Genomic DNA, 12,542 nt, shown 5'->3' with positions numbered 1-12,542 from the left:
ATCCCGAAGTATTTTCCTCTAGAAGTTTTCAACATTTCAATATTAAAAATACAGAAACAAAACTTTCCATCAAACTAGAATTTTGGCTTAGTTTAAAATAAAAATCAAATGGGTTTTTAATATGTTACCCATGAATGGAAATATGACTTAGTCCTTTATAAGTACTAAGCTCTGTCAAAGTTTTATTACATTTTCCAAGTCAGAAGACAAAAGAGGAATGTGCCCATTGTTGAACAATAGAATATTATACTAATCTTCATTATTGGGAGACAAATTTTAATCCTTTAGGCTTCCAAATTTGTTCATAATTTTGCTTTCTGAAGCCACCCAGAATAGAAATATCCTTTCCAGCCCCCTATTGGAACAACTATTCCTACATGAAGACCACCTGTGTGTTCTTGACAAGCATCCTCTTAGTTCTCCCTGGACACCCTTTCCCCAGAATCCTCAGCATCCAGGAAGGAGATTGGTTTTTAGATGCTGTTCTCCTCTGGTTCATCCACAAGTGGTTCTATTACAAGAGACCAAGGATTAAAAATGATTGTCATATGTTTCTCATACATAGAAAGGCATATCGTTCAACTTGTCTCTGCTGCTTCTTCCTTATTAAATGACCCTCAATTTCCTTCCTCCCATCAATGCCTTACTATTTGTGAATACCACTTAGCTATATGCCTCTGCTCCCTTTCCTGGAAATATAAATAGTGCTTGGTGCCTAATTTTCTTTTTTCATGCCTCATATCACCTTTGTTCTCCATCTTTAAGCTCTCTATTAGGACATGTGGGCTTCCATAAATGTGTGGCGTTTTTACAACAATCAATTATCCTTTGTAATTACTCCTCAATTACAGATCCCTGTTCTTTCTCACTAAAGAGCAGATGAGAATGCGTCTCTCATGGGCAGGTGCATCAGATCTCTTACTTAGCCGCAATTTGCCAGTCTGCCGATCGGAGCTTCAGAGCACATTCTCTAAGGGGCACAATTTGAGGTATTTGTGCTTTTCCAACCAGGACAGCTGGCCTCTCTGAGCCCTCCTGGCAATAAGAGACTGGGCACTACTTTCCTCTGAACGTCTGCTCTGGGTTCCATAATCTCTGCCAAATACAAAGGAGAACATTGGTTTGTGATTGAGGGGTGAAGGGGGACAGGTGCCACACACCCTTAAGATCCCTGTCCCAACTGAGCTCTTTCTTCTAGCTCCCAGGTATCTTAGTAACAGATATCCACTTTGTCACTCTGTGGTTGTAAAATGAAGATGATGGCCCTTTCTCATTACTTCTAGCTACACCAAGCTTTTAAAACTCATCCCTTTGGCGTATCCCCTTTATTGGTTGATGTTATTTTTTTTTTTTTTTTTTTTTTGCTGCTACAAATGTGATTTCCTGCTCTATCAGACAGTTTCCCTAAAAATCTACATGTTACGAGTTCATGCACTGCATACTTAAAATTTCAGACGAGTGGAGCCTGGGCACTTGAGAAGAACACGCCTATTTAGAACCATGATTTAAAATTCCACTCAGCAGCCCTTTGGAGATGTAAATTGAGGGAGCTGATCTCCTCTTGGACAGCTTAATGATCTGTAGTTAATCGTAAGAGGCTGATGGGCAGATGCAGTACAGCTGGGCCTACGTTAGCCTTCCCCAACTCTCCAAATGCCAAGGTGATTACAGCCATCAAGACCCAGATTCCAAGCAAAAAGCAAAAGCACAAAGTGGGCATCAGGCTGTCAGTCTGACCCACCTGCCTGGCCCCAGACACTTAACACCTCCTAGAGCGCCGGAGGAAGAGTGCTGGACTTAGGACCAATTTCTCTTCCTACTCGGAAGCATATAATATCACTAAATTTGGGGGAAAAATATGTATAGTTTCTTGAAGTTAGACAATGAGCACAAGAGGAGAAAGAAACCTTAAGGTGTGTGTGTGTGTGTGTGTGTGTGTGTGTGTGTGTGTGTGTGTGTGTGTGTGATAGAACACATGTTATGTGAAAGCAGGAGGGGACCAGTGGAGGAAGGGAAGGACCCAGCCAGAGGGGGACAGAGGATGGGGAGAGGACTAGAAGAGATGGATCAAGGAAAACAAAATAGGTATGAAAATGCCATAATGAAACTCATTACTCTGTATGCTGATTTTAAAAAAAAACCAGAAGGAAGGAGGGCAAGCTTTGAAGAGCAAAATGTGAGTGTGAATGTCATACAGTGTATTTTTACTGGAGGCAGTTGCTAAGTGTTTGTGAAAAGTTAGTTCAGGGCTGGAGGATGGGTCAGTGGGCAAATCATACAATCATGACAACCAGGGGACCAAGCCCCAGAACCCACATAAAAACCAGATGCAGTAGCACAATAATCTTAGTGTATCTGTTCTGGGAGATGGAAGATGTAAACATGGGAGAAGTAGCCAAAGCTAAGGGACCAGAATTAGCCTGGCTAATTGAGACCCTGTCTCAAGGTGGAAAGTGAGGACTGATATCCAAGGTTGTCCTCTGACCTTCATGTATATGCTGAACTATGCACGTGCCCTCATACACTGTCTCTCATACCTCACACACACATTCATAAACAAACACACAAACACACATACACACACATACACACATACACACCACACATGGGGGGGATTGCTTTGCTGGGACCTCACATCTAGTTATAGTTTTCAATATATTTTTCTTTCCTTGAGAAACCCAGATGAATTCAACAAATATAACAACAATAACTAAAACAATCCTATTCAAAAATAACTGAAAGACTTGAATAGACATTTCACCAAAGAAGCACATAAGAAGAGTCTAGATCATTCCTTAGAGAGCACACATCAAAAACACAAGGTATTACTATCACTTCTGTTAGGAAGACTGTCCTCAAGAGCCAGAAGAACACAGTCAGTTTCAGGGGGGTGAGGCAATAGAATCACTTGACACCAGAGAGTCAGTGATAGCCTGGGCAATGGGAGTGCCTGTCTCCAAAACAAACAGAAATCATAAACATTGGTGAGGATGTGGAGAAACTGCAAGCTCTGTGTGCTGTTGGTAGGTGTGTAAAAATAACACAGTAGTTGTAGACAGTAGTATGGCAGTTTCTCAAAAGTTAAAATTCTGTCAACCATATGGTTCAGTAATTCTGCCTTTAGCTATGTACCAATTAAAGACAGCATCTTAAGGAAGTATCTGTACACTTGTGTTTCTAGCAGAACTATCCACAATAGCCCAAAGGTAGAAGCAACCAAAGTGTCCACAATGTAGTGAATGCTATGCCTAAAACAGTCCAATTGACAGAGACCAAGAGCAGGATGGTGTCAGGGGTAAGGAAAGAGAGAATGTTTAGTGAAGAGTTTGGGTTTTATACAATGAAGGAGTTCTATGGAATAGATGGTGGTAATTGTTGCACAATGATGTGAAAACAGTTAAGAACACAGAAATGGTTATTTCTCAGAAATGGTTAACATGGTATTTAAGTTGCACAATTATGTGTTTCACCATAATATTCTAATAATATTTTAATACCCATGGTATTAAAATATACCCAACCATGATCCCTTAAAACTATAACAACCTATATAGCAAGATATAGCCATGGATGAAACAGTGGCATGATTGTTATGGAGGTAAACCTCCAGTTTCCAATTGGGTTTCAAGCATGCTCTACAGGAAGAAATGCATGCCTAGCATCTGACCAAGAATCCATGGCTGGGGAGCTCATCAGCCACAGAGGTAAACCTACTACTATTTATTATCTTGCTAAGTTGACTCAGTATCATATTGCCCTCCAAACTTCTATATCCACACCCATAGAGTATTGTAGCTCTCAGACCCCATCAGAGAAGTTTCTTTGTTCAGGAAATAGTCATTAACACAGAAACTGAGAACTAGTTGAAGTACAGAGATTAAGTATCTGAGTAGTGCTCAGCCACAAATGGTACATCTGTATCACAGTGCTCCCACAAGGATTGGGGCCTATCATGGAAGAGGGTGTGGAAAGATTATAAAAGCCAGAGGTCAGAGAGAAGCAGATGGAAATAGTGTCTTCTGGAGATGACAGGACCACTGCATTCATGAACTCCCAGCAGCTGTAGTTGACTACACAAGACCTGTGCAAGAAAAAAAAAAAAAAAAAAAAAAACCCAGTCTATATTCTACAGTAGAGTGTGGAGGGACTCCGAAACGCCTTCCCTAGTGAGGATCTATTGAGAATGATGGCTGCTGTGGAAGGAAGAGTGAGTTTCCTTCTTGGCTATGGTCCCCTGGTAGGTGGGCCATGATCCAGTGAGTGGCTCCACCCCATGAGTATGTGGGTAACACAAAACAGACTCAGTGTTTGTAATGAAAAAAAGAAGGCATGAATTTGGAAGGAGTGGGAGGGGGTGTGGGGGGGATATGGGAAGACTCCAGGGGGAGTGGAAGGAAATATGATCAAAACACACTGTATGCATATATGAAATTCTCAAAGAATTAATAAAATAGTGCATTTAAAAACATATAATAGGAGAGCTAGACAGATAGCTGAGAAGTTAAGAGCACTGGCTGTTCTTCTGGAGGACCCTGGTTCAATTCACCCACATTGCAGCTCACAAATGTCTGTAACTCCAGTCACTGGGGATCCAGTGCCCTCTTCTGGCCTTTGTGGGCACCAGATACCCACATGGTACACAGACATACAGGCAGGCAAAACACCCATACACATAGAAATAAATTAATTAAATTTGAAAACCACATATATAATGAAAACAAACAAAAAAACACAGGATGGGTGAGTGGGTTTATCCTGTGAGAAGCCCGGGCATTGGAGGAACAAAAGGAAAAGAAAGGAGGGAAGTCAAAAGAGGAACGTCATCTTGGCTTCATAAAGAACTAATTATAAAAGTGTTGTGTTATTTTTTTTTTTTTAACAGAGTCACTTTTCTCTCAAGAAGGGAGCTGCAGCCTTAGGAATCGGGACAGACAGCGTGATTCTGATTAAATGTGATGAGAGGTGAGTGACGAATCTGCAACCCTGTCAGTTAACAATTTAAAACCCCCCACGGTAGGTACCTCTTTGAAAGAGGTGATGACTTTGGGCAGCAATCCTGCTTCAATCTAAGACACAGCCACACACTGCTTCTTTGGAGCACAGACTTGCTTGGAGTCTCCAGATGTTGTTCCTTGAAACCACGGGGCTTTTCACAACTCCTGGATAAATTGGAACCTTTGTTAAATCAATCAGAGCTGTCCTCAGTAGCCGGTGTAGAGGGGCATTTATCACCTGAGCACATTAGCAACGGGCGATTGAAGCAGTGATTGATGCTGAGGCAGCACCTAGCAGCGTGGATTATGTAAACTTGCTGAAGTAAATGATGCCCCATCAGCTCAACAGCTTTGGGCAAAGAATCCTCTTGGAGAAAGTCTGTCTTAATTGACACCCAGAATTCACAGCTTTCTAGAAAATAGGTATGATACTACTGTGGGGAGAGCAGCGAAAATCATCTTTAGCCTATCCATGTAAAATTCCATTGACTGATAAATCTGGAAGTTATGAAAAACCAGATTCCAGTCTTTAAAGGATTGAGTAAGAACTCTCACGAAATTAAAATAAAATAGGTCAGTGAGCCGTTTATCAGCCCAAAGGTGTTTATTGGACAGCTGGGCTCTGACTGCCCTCCCTGTCACCATGCTCCAGAAAAGCTCAGATTGTCTTCTCAGTACTTCGACAGCAGAGGATGTAAGTGGGAAGGTGCTGTAGATTAAAAGGTGACTGTTACATGGTTGGAGTTTCAGTGTAGGGTATACTGTGTGTGTTCCTGGGGTAAGTAAAACTCAGTGAAGCATGTGGGAAGAAGCTGGAGTTTTCTGGTTGAGGGAGTGTTAGATGGGTGGAGGAAAAGTCAGGGACAATTGCAGAAGACAGAATAATACCTGAGGTCCAGCTGCAGAGGAAGTAGGATGGAACATATGATGAGGCACAAGGAGTGAGCCTGATCAGAGAAGGGAGAAACAAATTCGTGGCAAATATGTTTGCCCGCGTGGATGTGGAAAGGTCTAAAAACCCAAAAAGACAGCTGCATTGACCTGTAAGTGGTGAGATTAATGGTTGTCACCTTATTTATTATCTGATTTTGTTTATTTGCAATGAACACCTTGTTTCTATAACGGGGGAGGGGCAGCCACAGTAGTGCTTGGCTGTAACCCCCTCAACTCAGGAGGGTTCAGTTTCCAGACAGTTGGGCTACACATAAAGACCTAATTTTCAACAAATGAGGAAGAGAGAGAGAAAAATGGAGATGGAAATAGAAAGAGGGAGAGAGAGAGAGACAGAGAGACAGAGACAGAGAAACAGAGAGAGGAGAGAAATGTATGCGCTATTTTTCCTTTGAGTGGGAGAGCTGAACCTATCTCTGACCTGGATAGATCAACAAATAAGGCAACTTGAAAACGCTTTTCTCCAAACATGAAGCAGCTGAAACCACCCTTCAGGAAGCAAGGGAGGGCTAGGAAAAGGGGCTGGAGCAAGAAGACGGACAGGAAGTGATAAAGGCTTGCAGGCCTGCAAACACATCTCCATAGAGGACCTGTCTCGTATTCCTTATTGTGAGGTGCATAAGAACTAAGATTTGAGGAGTAATAGACAAAAACAAAGCATCAGCTTCCTATTTATTTTCTTTATTGTATTGCTAGAATAAATTGCTGAAGGGAAGTGTATTTCTAAATAGAAAGCAATAGAATAGATGGAGTTAAATTTAAAGTTTTTATGAATATGCAGCTAATCTAAATAAGAAACCAAGAATTACAAAAGATCACTCAGGCAGACCTGGCCCTCTGGCCTACTTAGTCACCAGCCTAGTTAACAGATGTCCCAACATGGAATCCCAGGGGGATGGCAGGTGACCCATGAAAGTGTGGAGAGCTCTTGGCTCCACACATTAAGGCATCAGTATTGCTGCTCCTGCTCCACTGATAATCAGGTGTAACCATGGAAGTGGCCTTAAGTGGGATACCCACAGCAAGGGTGCAGTCACATAACAGGGCATTAATCAGAGACAGTGCCATGCTCAGAAGGGAAGGGTAAGCCTGAAAGAAGACAGAGCAAGAACAGAAAGAGGACCACAGACAGGTCTGCCAGCACAGAGGCCCCAAAGGGTGTCATTAGCTAGCAAGAAGCAGAGAAAAGCACAGGGAGAGGGGAATGCTGGGAAGGAACTCCAGAGAGATGCAGAATCACTAACAGGCCAGTCATCCTTAATTTTGAAGTTAATTTTTTTTTAATTTCAACTATTTTAGAAGCCATTTGAGAAACTGAATGTAATGAGTCTTTTTCTGTACTGCCAGCCAGCTCCCAAATAATGACATGAAGATTTTTTTTATTAATTATGAAAGCTCAGCCTATAGCTTAGGCTTGTTCCTAACTAACTCTTATAACTTAAATTAATCCATTTCTATTCATCTACATTTTACCATGTGGCTTTTTATCTTTCTTTCATTCTGTGTGTCTAACTCCCTCCACATCTTGTTGGCATCTCCCCTGTGCCTCCTACTTCCTCTCTCTGCCTGGAAGTCCCATCTATACCGCCTGCCTAGCTATTGGTCATTGAGCTCTTTATTACACCAATCACAGCACTATATCTTCACACAGTGTAAATCCCACAACAACTGAATAGTGATGTGTGGTTTTTCCTGAAAAGGCTTCACTGCTAGGTGCCCTTCCTCACATCTGTCCCCTCGGAAGCACTGAGGGTGAGGAGCCATCAGACAATGAGGACCTGGAGCCTTTTCTCCTTCTGCTCATGAGCCTTGTGGAAGGAGAGCAGGCTGGGGAGGTGGGGGAAGGGGGACAACATGAAAAAGGAGCCAACAGATTCCCTGACTCTTTAGGAAAGAGAAAACAGATAAGAAACAGGTGAATAAAGAAAGCCTTGGGGGCGGGGGATTGTGAAGTGGGAAGTAAGGAGGAAAATGTAGAGAAAAACTCGGGGCGGGGGACATAGGAAACAGCACAAAATTCCAAAAGGATACATTATAATTGTACCACCAAAAGCAGTACTTGATTGCTTTATTAAATGAGGAAAATAATACGGATTTTTTTCCACCTGAAAATCTTTACAAATACTGTGAAGCAATTAGTATCTAAACTGTGGGAGTTTCTTTTCTAAGTATTTAAGTTGTCTCTCTCGCCTTCCTCCTTTCTCTCTCTCTCTCTCTTTCTTTCTGTTTTCCTTTTATTATTCCCCTTCTCTTTATCTATGTGTGATCACATTTTCTTTTTCTAACTAGATATGATAATGTAAATATTTTCCCATGTTACTGAAGCACACATACACCATAACATGTAATATCAGAAAGCACTGTAGTAAATCCACAGAGCTGGCAATGGAGCTTGGCTCTTTGACTCCAAATCTCAGTTCAAGTGCTAGCTCAGCCAAGAGCTGCTCTGTGCTTCAGTTTCTTCATCTGGAACAAAAGAAGAAAGAAATGATGCCTGCTTCGTATAACAAATACAACCCCCCCCCAAAAAAAAAACGCATCCTGAATGAGATTAGCACAAATCTATACCTGCTGGTGTGCATCTGTTTCTGATATTACTACTAGAAACCATTCTTCTGTTCTTTAGTGAACACCCTGTGCCTGGGACTCCTCCATGCAGTGCTGACTTAAATCATAATGGATGGCTTATAAAAAGGAGTGCACAGCACCAGAGTGCTAATCAAAGCCGTCACTAACACACTGTCTCAGCAGCATCATGTCAGAGTAGGCTGAGAAAAAGGTAGTAACTGCACAAAGTCGTTAATGTTGCCTTCATAATTAGGGTAATCTTTTAGCATACATTTAAGAATGCGGTCCCAGATCTAATGACTTCAGTGAAATCAAAGTGCTGTGGTCAGAAGCCGAGGAGGCGGCCTTGGACAGGCAGAACTCCAGTTTAGAAAACCACTGAGGGGTGGCAAAGGGAGGCTCTGGTGTGCTTCCTGAGCTCATCCAGGCTTCCCAAAACGGAAACCTGGACCTGCTCTCTAAACTCTGTTGGCCTGCCCATCTTCCCCTCTTCCTCCCTCCCTCCCTAATTAGCACAGAAATTAATGGGTCTTGTTATGGCATTTTGCTGCATACTTTCTATTAATCATCCTGCTCCAGACCCCCTCAGCCCTCCTCCTGCTCTTCTCTGGCTCTGAGTGGTCCTCTCTGCCTTCATGTCACATGTATTTACTTCTGTCCCCTTCCCACTTAAGACCTCCTTTTCCATTCTATTTTTTAGTTTATGAACTATACTCATACCCTTCCACAATATAAAAATTAAAACATAGCATCTGCACATGAGAGAAAACACTGGGCAAGTGGCTCCTTGTGCCTCAGTTTTTTTATCTCATTCCCTGGATCTGTTCGTTCCAAGTGCCATTGGTCTAATGGTGGCTGGGGTGATAAGCTTGCTCTTATTTTTCTGTAAAATGTTCACAATTGGAGAGGACTGTTCTAGTAAAGGAAATCAGAGTGCAGCTTCAGAAGGACAGACACACAGACACATGTGGAGGAAGATCCCCACAGCTATCCTCCTTTGGCACTTACAGGAACTGACTTTGGTGGTGTGTTTAGAGTAAAACTCAGTCCTTAGTTGAAACCATAAACAAGAGATGCCACATGTTTAAGTTTTCATTTGATTGGACTGTGTTCTCTTGAGTTGAAAATCAAAAACCCTTCTAAGTTCATATATCCTCTCTTAGTTAGGGTTTCTGTTGCTGTGAGGAGACACCATGACACAGCAACTCTCATAAAGGAAAACATTTAATTGGGACTGGCTTACAGTTTCAGAGGTCTAGTCCATTATTGTCATGGTGGGAAGCAGGCAGACATGGGTGTAGAGAAGGAGCTGAGAGTTCTACATCTGGACGAAATGGCACCAGGAAAAATGAGTGACACTGGGCCTTGCTTGAGCTTCTGAGACCTCAAAGCCTGCCCCCCCAACACACTTCCTCCAACAAGGCCACACCTCCTAACAGTGCCACCCCCTATGAGTCCGTGGGGCCATTTTCTTTCAAACTACCACATATATTCAAATAAAAGCAGAGTAAGATAGGACAATATAAACTTCCAATTCATCACTTGTATCTTTTTTTTAAATTTATTTTACAATACTATTCAGTTCTACATAATAGCCACAGATTCCCTTGTTCTCTCCCTTCCTGCCCCCCTCCCCATCACTTGTATCTTAATGGACATTACCATAACTGAAAATTATTTTTATGCATAAAAACGAACTACAATCAAAAGAGTAAAGTATAAATTAAATCCCTTAACTCACAAACCCAAACTTAAGTTATATTTCTAGTAAAATTTTTAATATTCTCAGCAATAGGGTTACTGAATTTTTATTCATGTGTCATTGGGTCTATTCTTTTTTTTTTTTTCAAAGTTGGTATAATCTCATCTGGAAGTAATAGTCACAGATTTTTTTAATTAGTGGAATCCAAATAAGTGGCATGTTTGTGTATTTTAAGGACAGAAAAGTACATTAATATTTAGGGGGGAAATCTGCGGATAGAACTGAGGACTTTTTCAGAGTTAGATAAAGGCACTGAAGAATAAGCTATTTCTTAAAGATTTAGTTAGAGGAAAAGAAAAGAAATGTGTGTTATGTGGATGATAATTTGGAAGGGTACGGAATTCACATACGATCAACATGGGACCTGTGAGTGACACTTTTGACTGCAGTGCAGTGGCAGGCACAGTGGCTGTGGTTACAGATGGTACAGAAGCCACGAAACCAGCAGCAATTGATGAGGAAGGGAAGTATTATAATGGGGGAGGCACACATGGTCCATGGTCACCTAATTCTACCTGTAGAGGAAAGGGTGGCAGGCGTCAGATGGATGAAGAGGATGGGAAAGACTGTTCCAGGTAGGGACCAGAGCACATCCCAAACATAGGTCACATAACAATAAGAAAGGCTAGAAGGACGTAGTCACAATGTCCTTGTCAGGAAAGGGCTTGTGAGCCGCGTTAAACTGGACTTTAAGTTGAAATCACAGAACGTCGCTGAGGTGTCCCAAGCAGAGAAGCAGCATTATAGCTCTGTTTGCAGGATCATCTTAAATGCAGAGGGCACATGGGTTCGAGGCTGGAAGTTGGTGGCTGTAGTAGTAATATGAACAGGGGCTGGTCCACAGTGGAAGGACTGCGTGGAGATGGCGTGCAGGAGTATTGTCCAGGCTGAAAGGGGAGTCGAGGATGGATGCCAGACTCTGGCTCCTTGGCTCAGGTGGTTCAGTGCCATCCTCCTAAATGAGGCACTCTGGCTAAGAGGAGGAGTTGTGAAGATGTAGAGATGTTGAGTTTTTAAGATATCATGGGAGAGTAACAGATGGTAGTTGGACAGGTGAGCTTGGAGACAAATGAAGCCATGTAGCACTGGGCTTAGGAAGGAACCCAGGAGAGAAACAGCCAAGAATGAAGAGCCAGAGTGGCCAGAGGAGGACAGGAAAGGGGGGTGCAAGGGCCAGGAGAGTTTCTAGAGGCACAAACTGGTCAACAGTGTCAACTCTGCCACTCGGGAAGTGTGAGTGACTAGCTGCCCACTGGTACTACATAGTTGGAAGAAGGGGGCCGCTCAGGCTGTGGGAGCTGGTCCAGTGGACAGATGATGGCAGAGGCGGCTTGTGGGGATTGACAGTGACTGGTAGGTGTAGAAAAGGAGCGAAGAGCACAAGCTGGTCCTGAAGGGTGAGCCTAGAAAGGCCGATGCCAGGAGGAGAGTGGAGTCCACAACAGTCTTTGGTTTTGTGTGTCTGGTAATACTGATAGGTCAAAAACAGGAGGGGGTGTTGAGCCCAAGATGATTTGAGCTTTACTGTTTCTTGTCAAATTTAGCTAATAAAGATGTAAATTTTTTTGAACAGTTATTATGTAAAGTAGTAGTCACTATAGAAACTTTAGCTGTCAATGGCTATCTCTTTTCTCAAAGTTGTTATAATCTGATTTGAAAATATATAATGATTAAAATCAACTAGCAAATAGAGCTCAGAAATACTCCTGAATGTCCACAATGATTAATTTTTTATTTTAAAATTACCTTTAAAGTGTGTGCATATGTGCCCATACATGCATAGGCACATGCGTGTTGGGGCCAGGGGACAACCTCTTGTGTTGTTTCCCTCAGGTGCTGTTCACCTGTTTTTGAGACAGGTCTCTCATTGGCCAGGAACTCACTGGTCAGGCTGGGCTGGCTGTACCCCCCCCCCCCCGCCCCTACCACCACCACCCAGCACTGTGATTAAACAGCTCTTGACTCTCCTTCATCCAGAGCCTTTCCTCTACTGTGCTTTGCCTTTCATGAGATGATTTGTTTTCTTCTCTGTTTTAATTTCTTTTATTTCTGTCTCACTATGATGACCAGACTACCCTACCTGCCTCAAGCTCCCAAGTGATGCTGGGATTTCAGGTGTGCTTGAGAATACCTAACCGTATTTCTGAAGGGCTGATTTATTTGGATCGTCTGATTTTTCCTCATGATTCAAGTGATGTGTCTGGGGCAGGATTTCCAGGGAAGCATGTCTTTCCTGGGCATCTCCCCAGGAAGTTGGGCTCATTATT

At 42.5% G+C, this 12,542-nt stretch overlaps 1 protein-coding gene across 1 annotated transcript in view; it reads left to right on the top strand.

The window, feature by feature from the left end:
* The window catches only part of Gad2 (glutamate decarboxylase 2), a 69,467-nt gene that overhangs the window by 23,981 nt on the left and 32,944 nt on the right, over positions 1–12,542 (top strand). The window contains exon 8 of the mRNA XM_042278010.2: positions 4,883–4,962. Coding sequence (XP_042133944.1) covers positions 4,883–4,962 — 80 coding nt within the window. The remainder of the gene's footprint in view (positions 1–4,882; positions 4,963–12,542) is intronic.

This window comes from Peromyscus maniculatus, chromosome 5, assembly GCF_049852395.1.
Source record: "Peromyscus maniculatus bairdii isolate BWxNUB_F1_BW_parent chromosome 5, HU_Pman_BW_mat_3.1, whole genome shotgun sequence".
NCBI classification, from domain to species: Eukaryota; Metazoa; Chordata; class Mammalia; order Rodentia; family Cricetidae; genus Peromyscus; species Peromyscus maniculatus.
The sequence above is the reverse complement of the archived record's forward strand: the minus strand, read 5'-3'. Positions and strand labels throughout refer to the sequence as shown.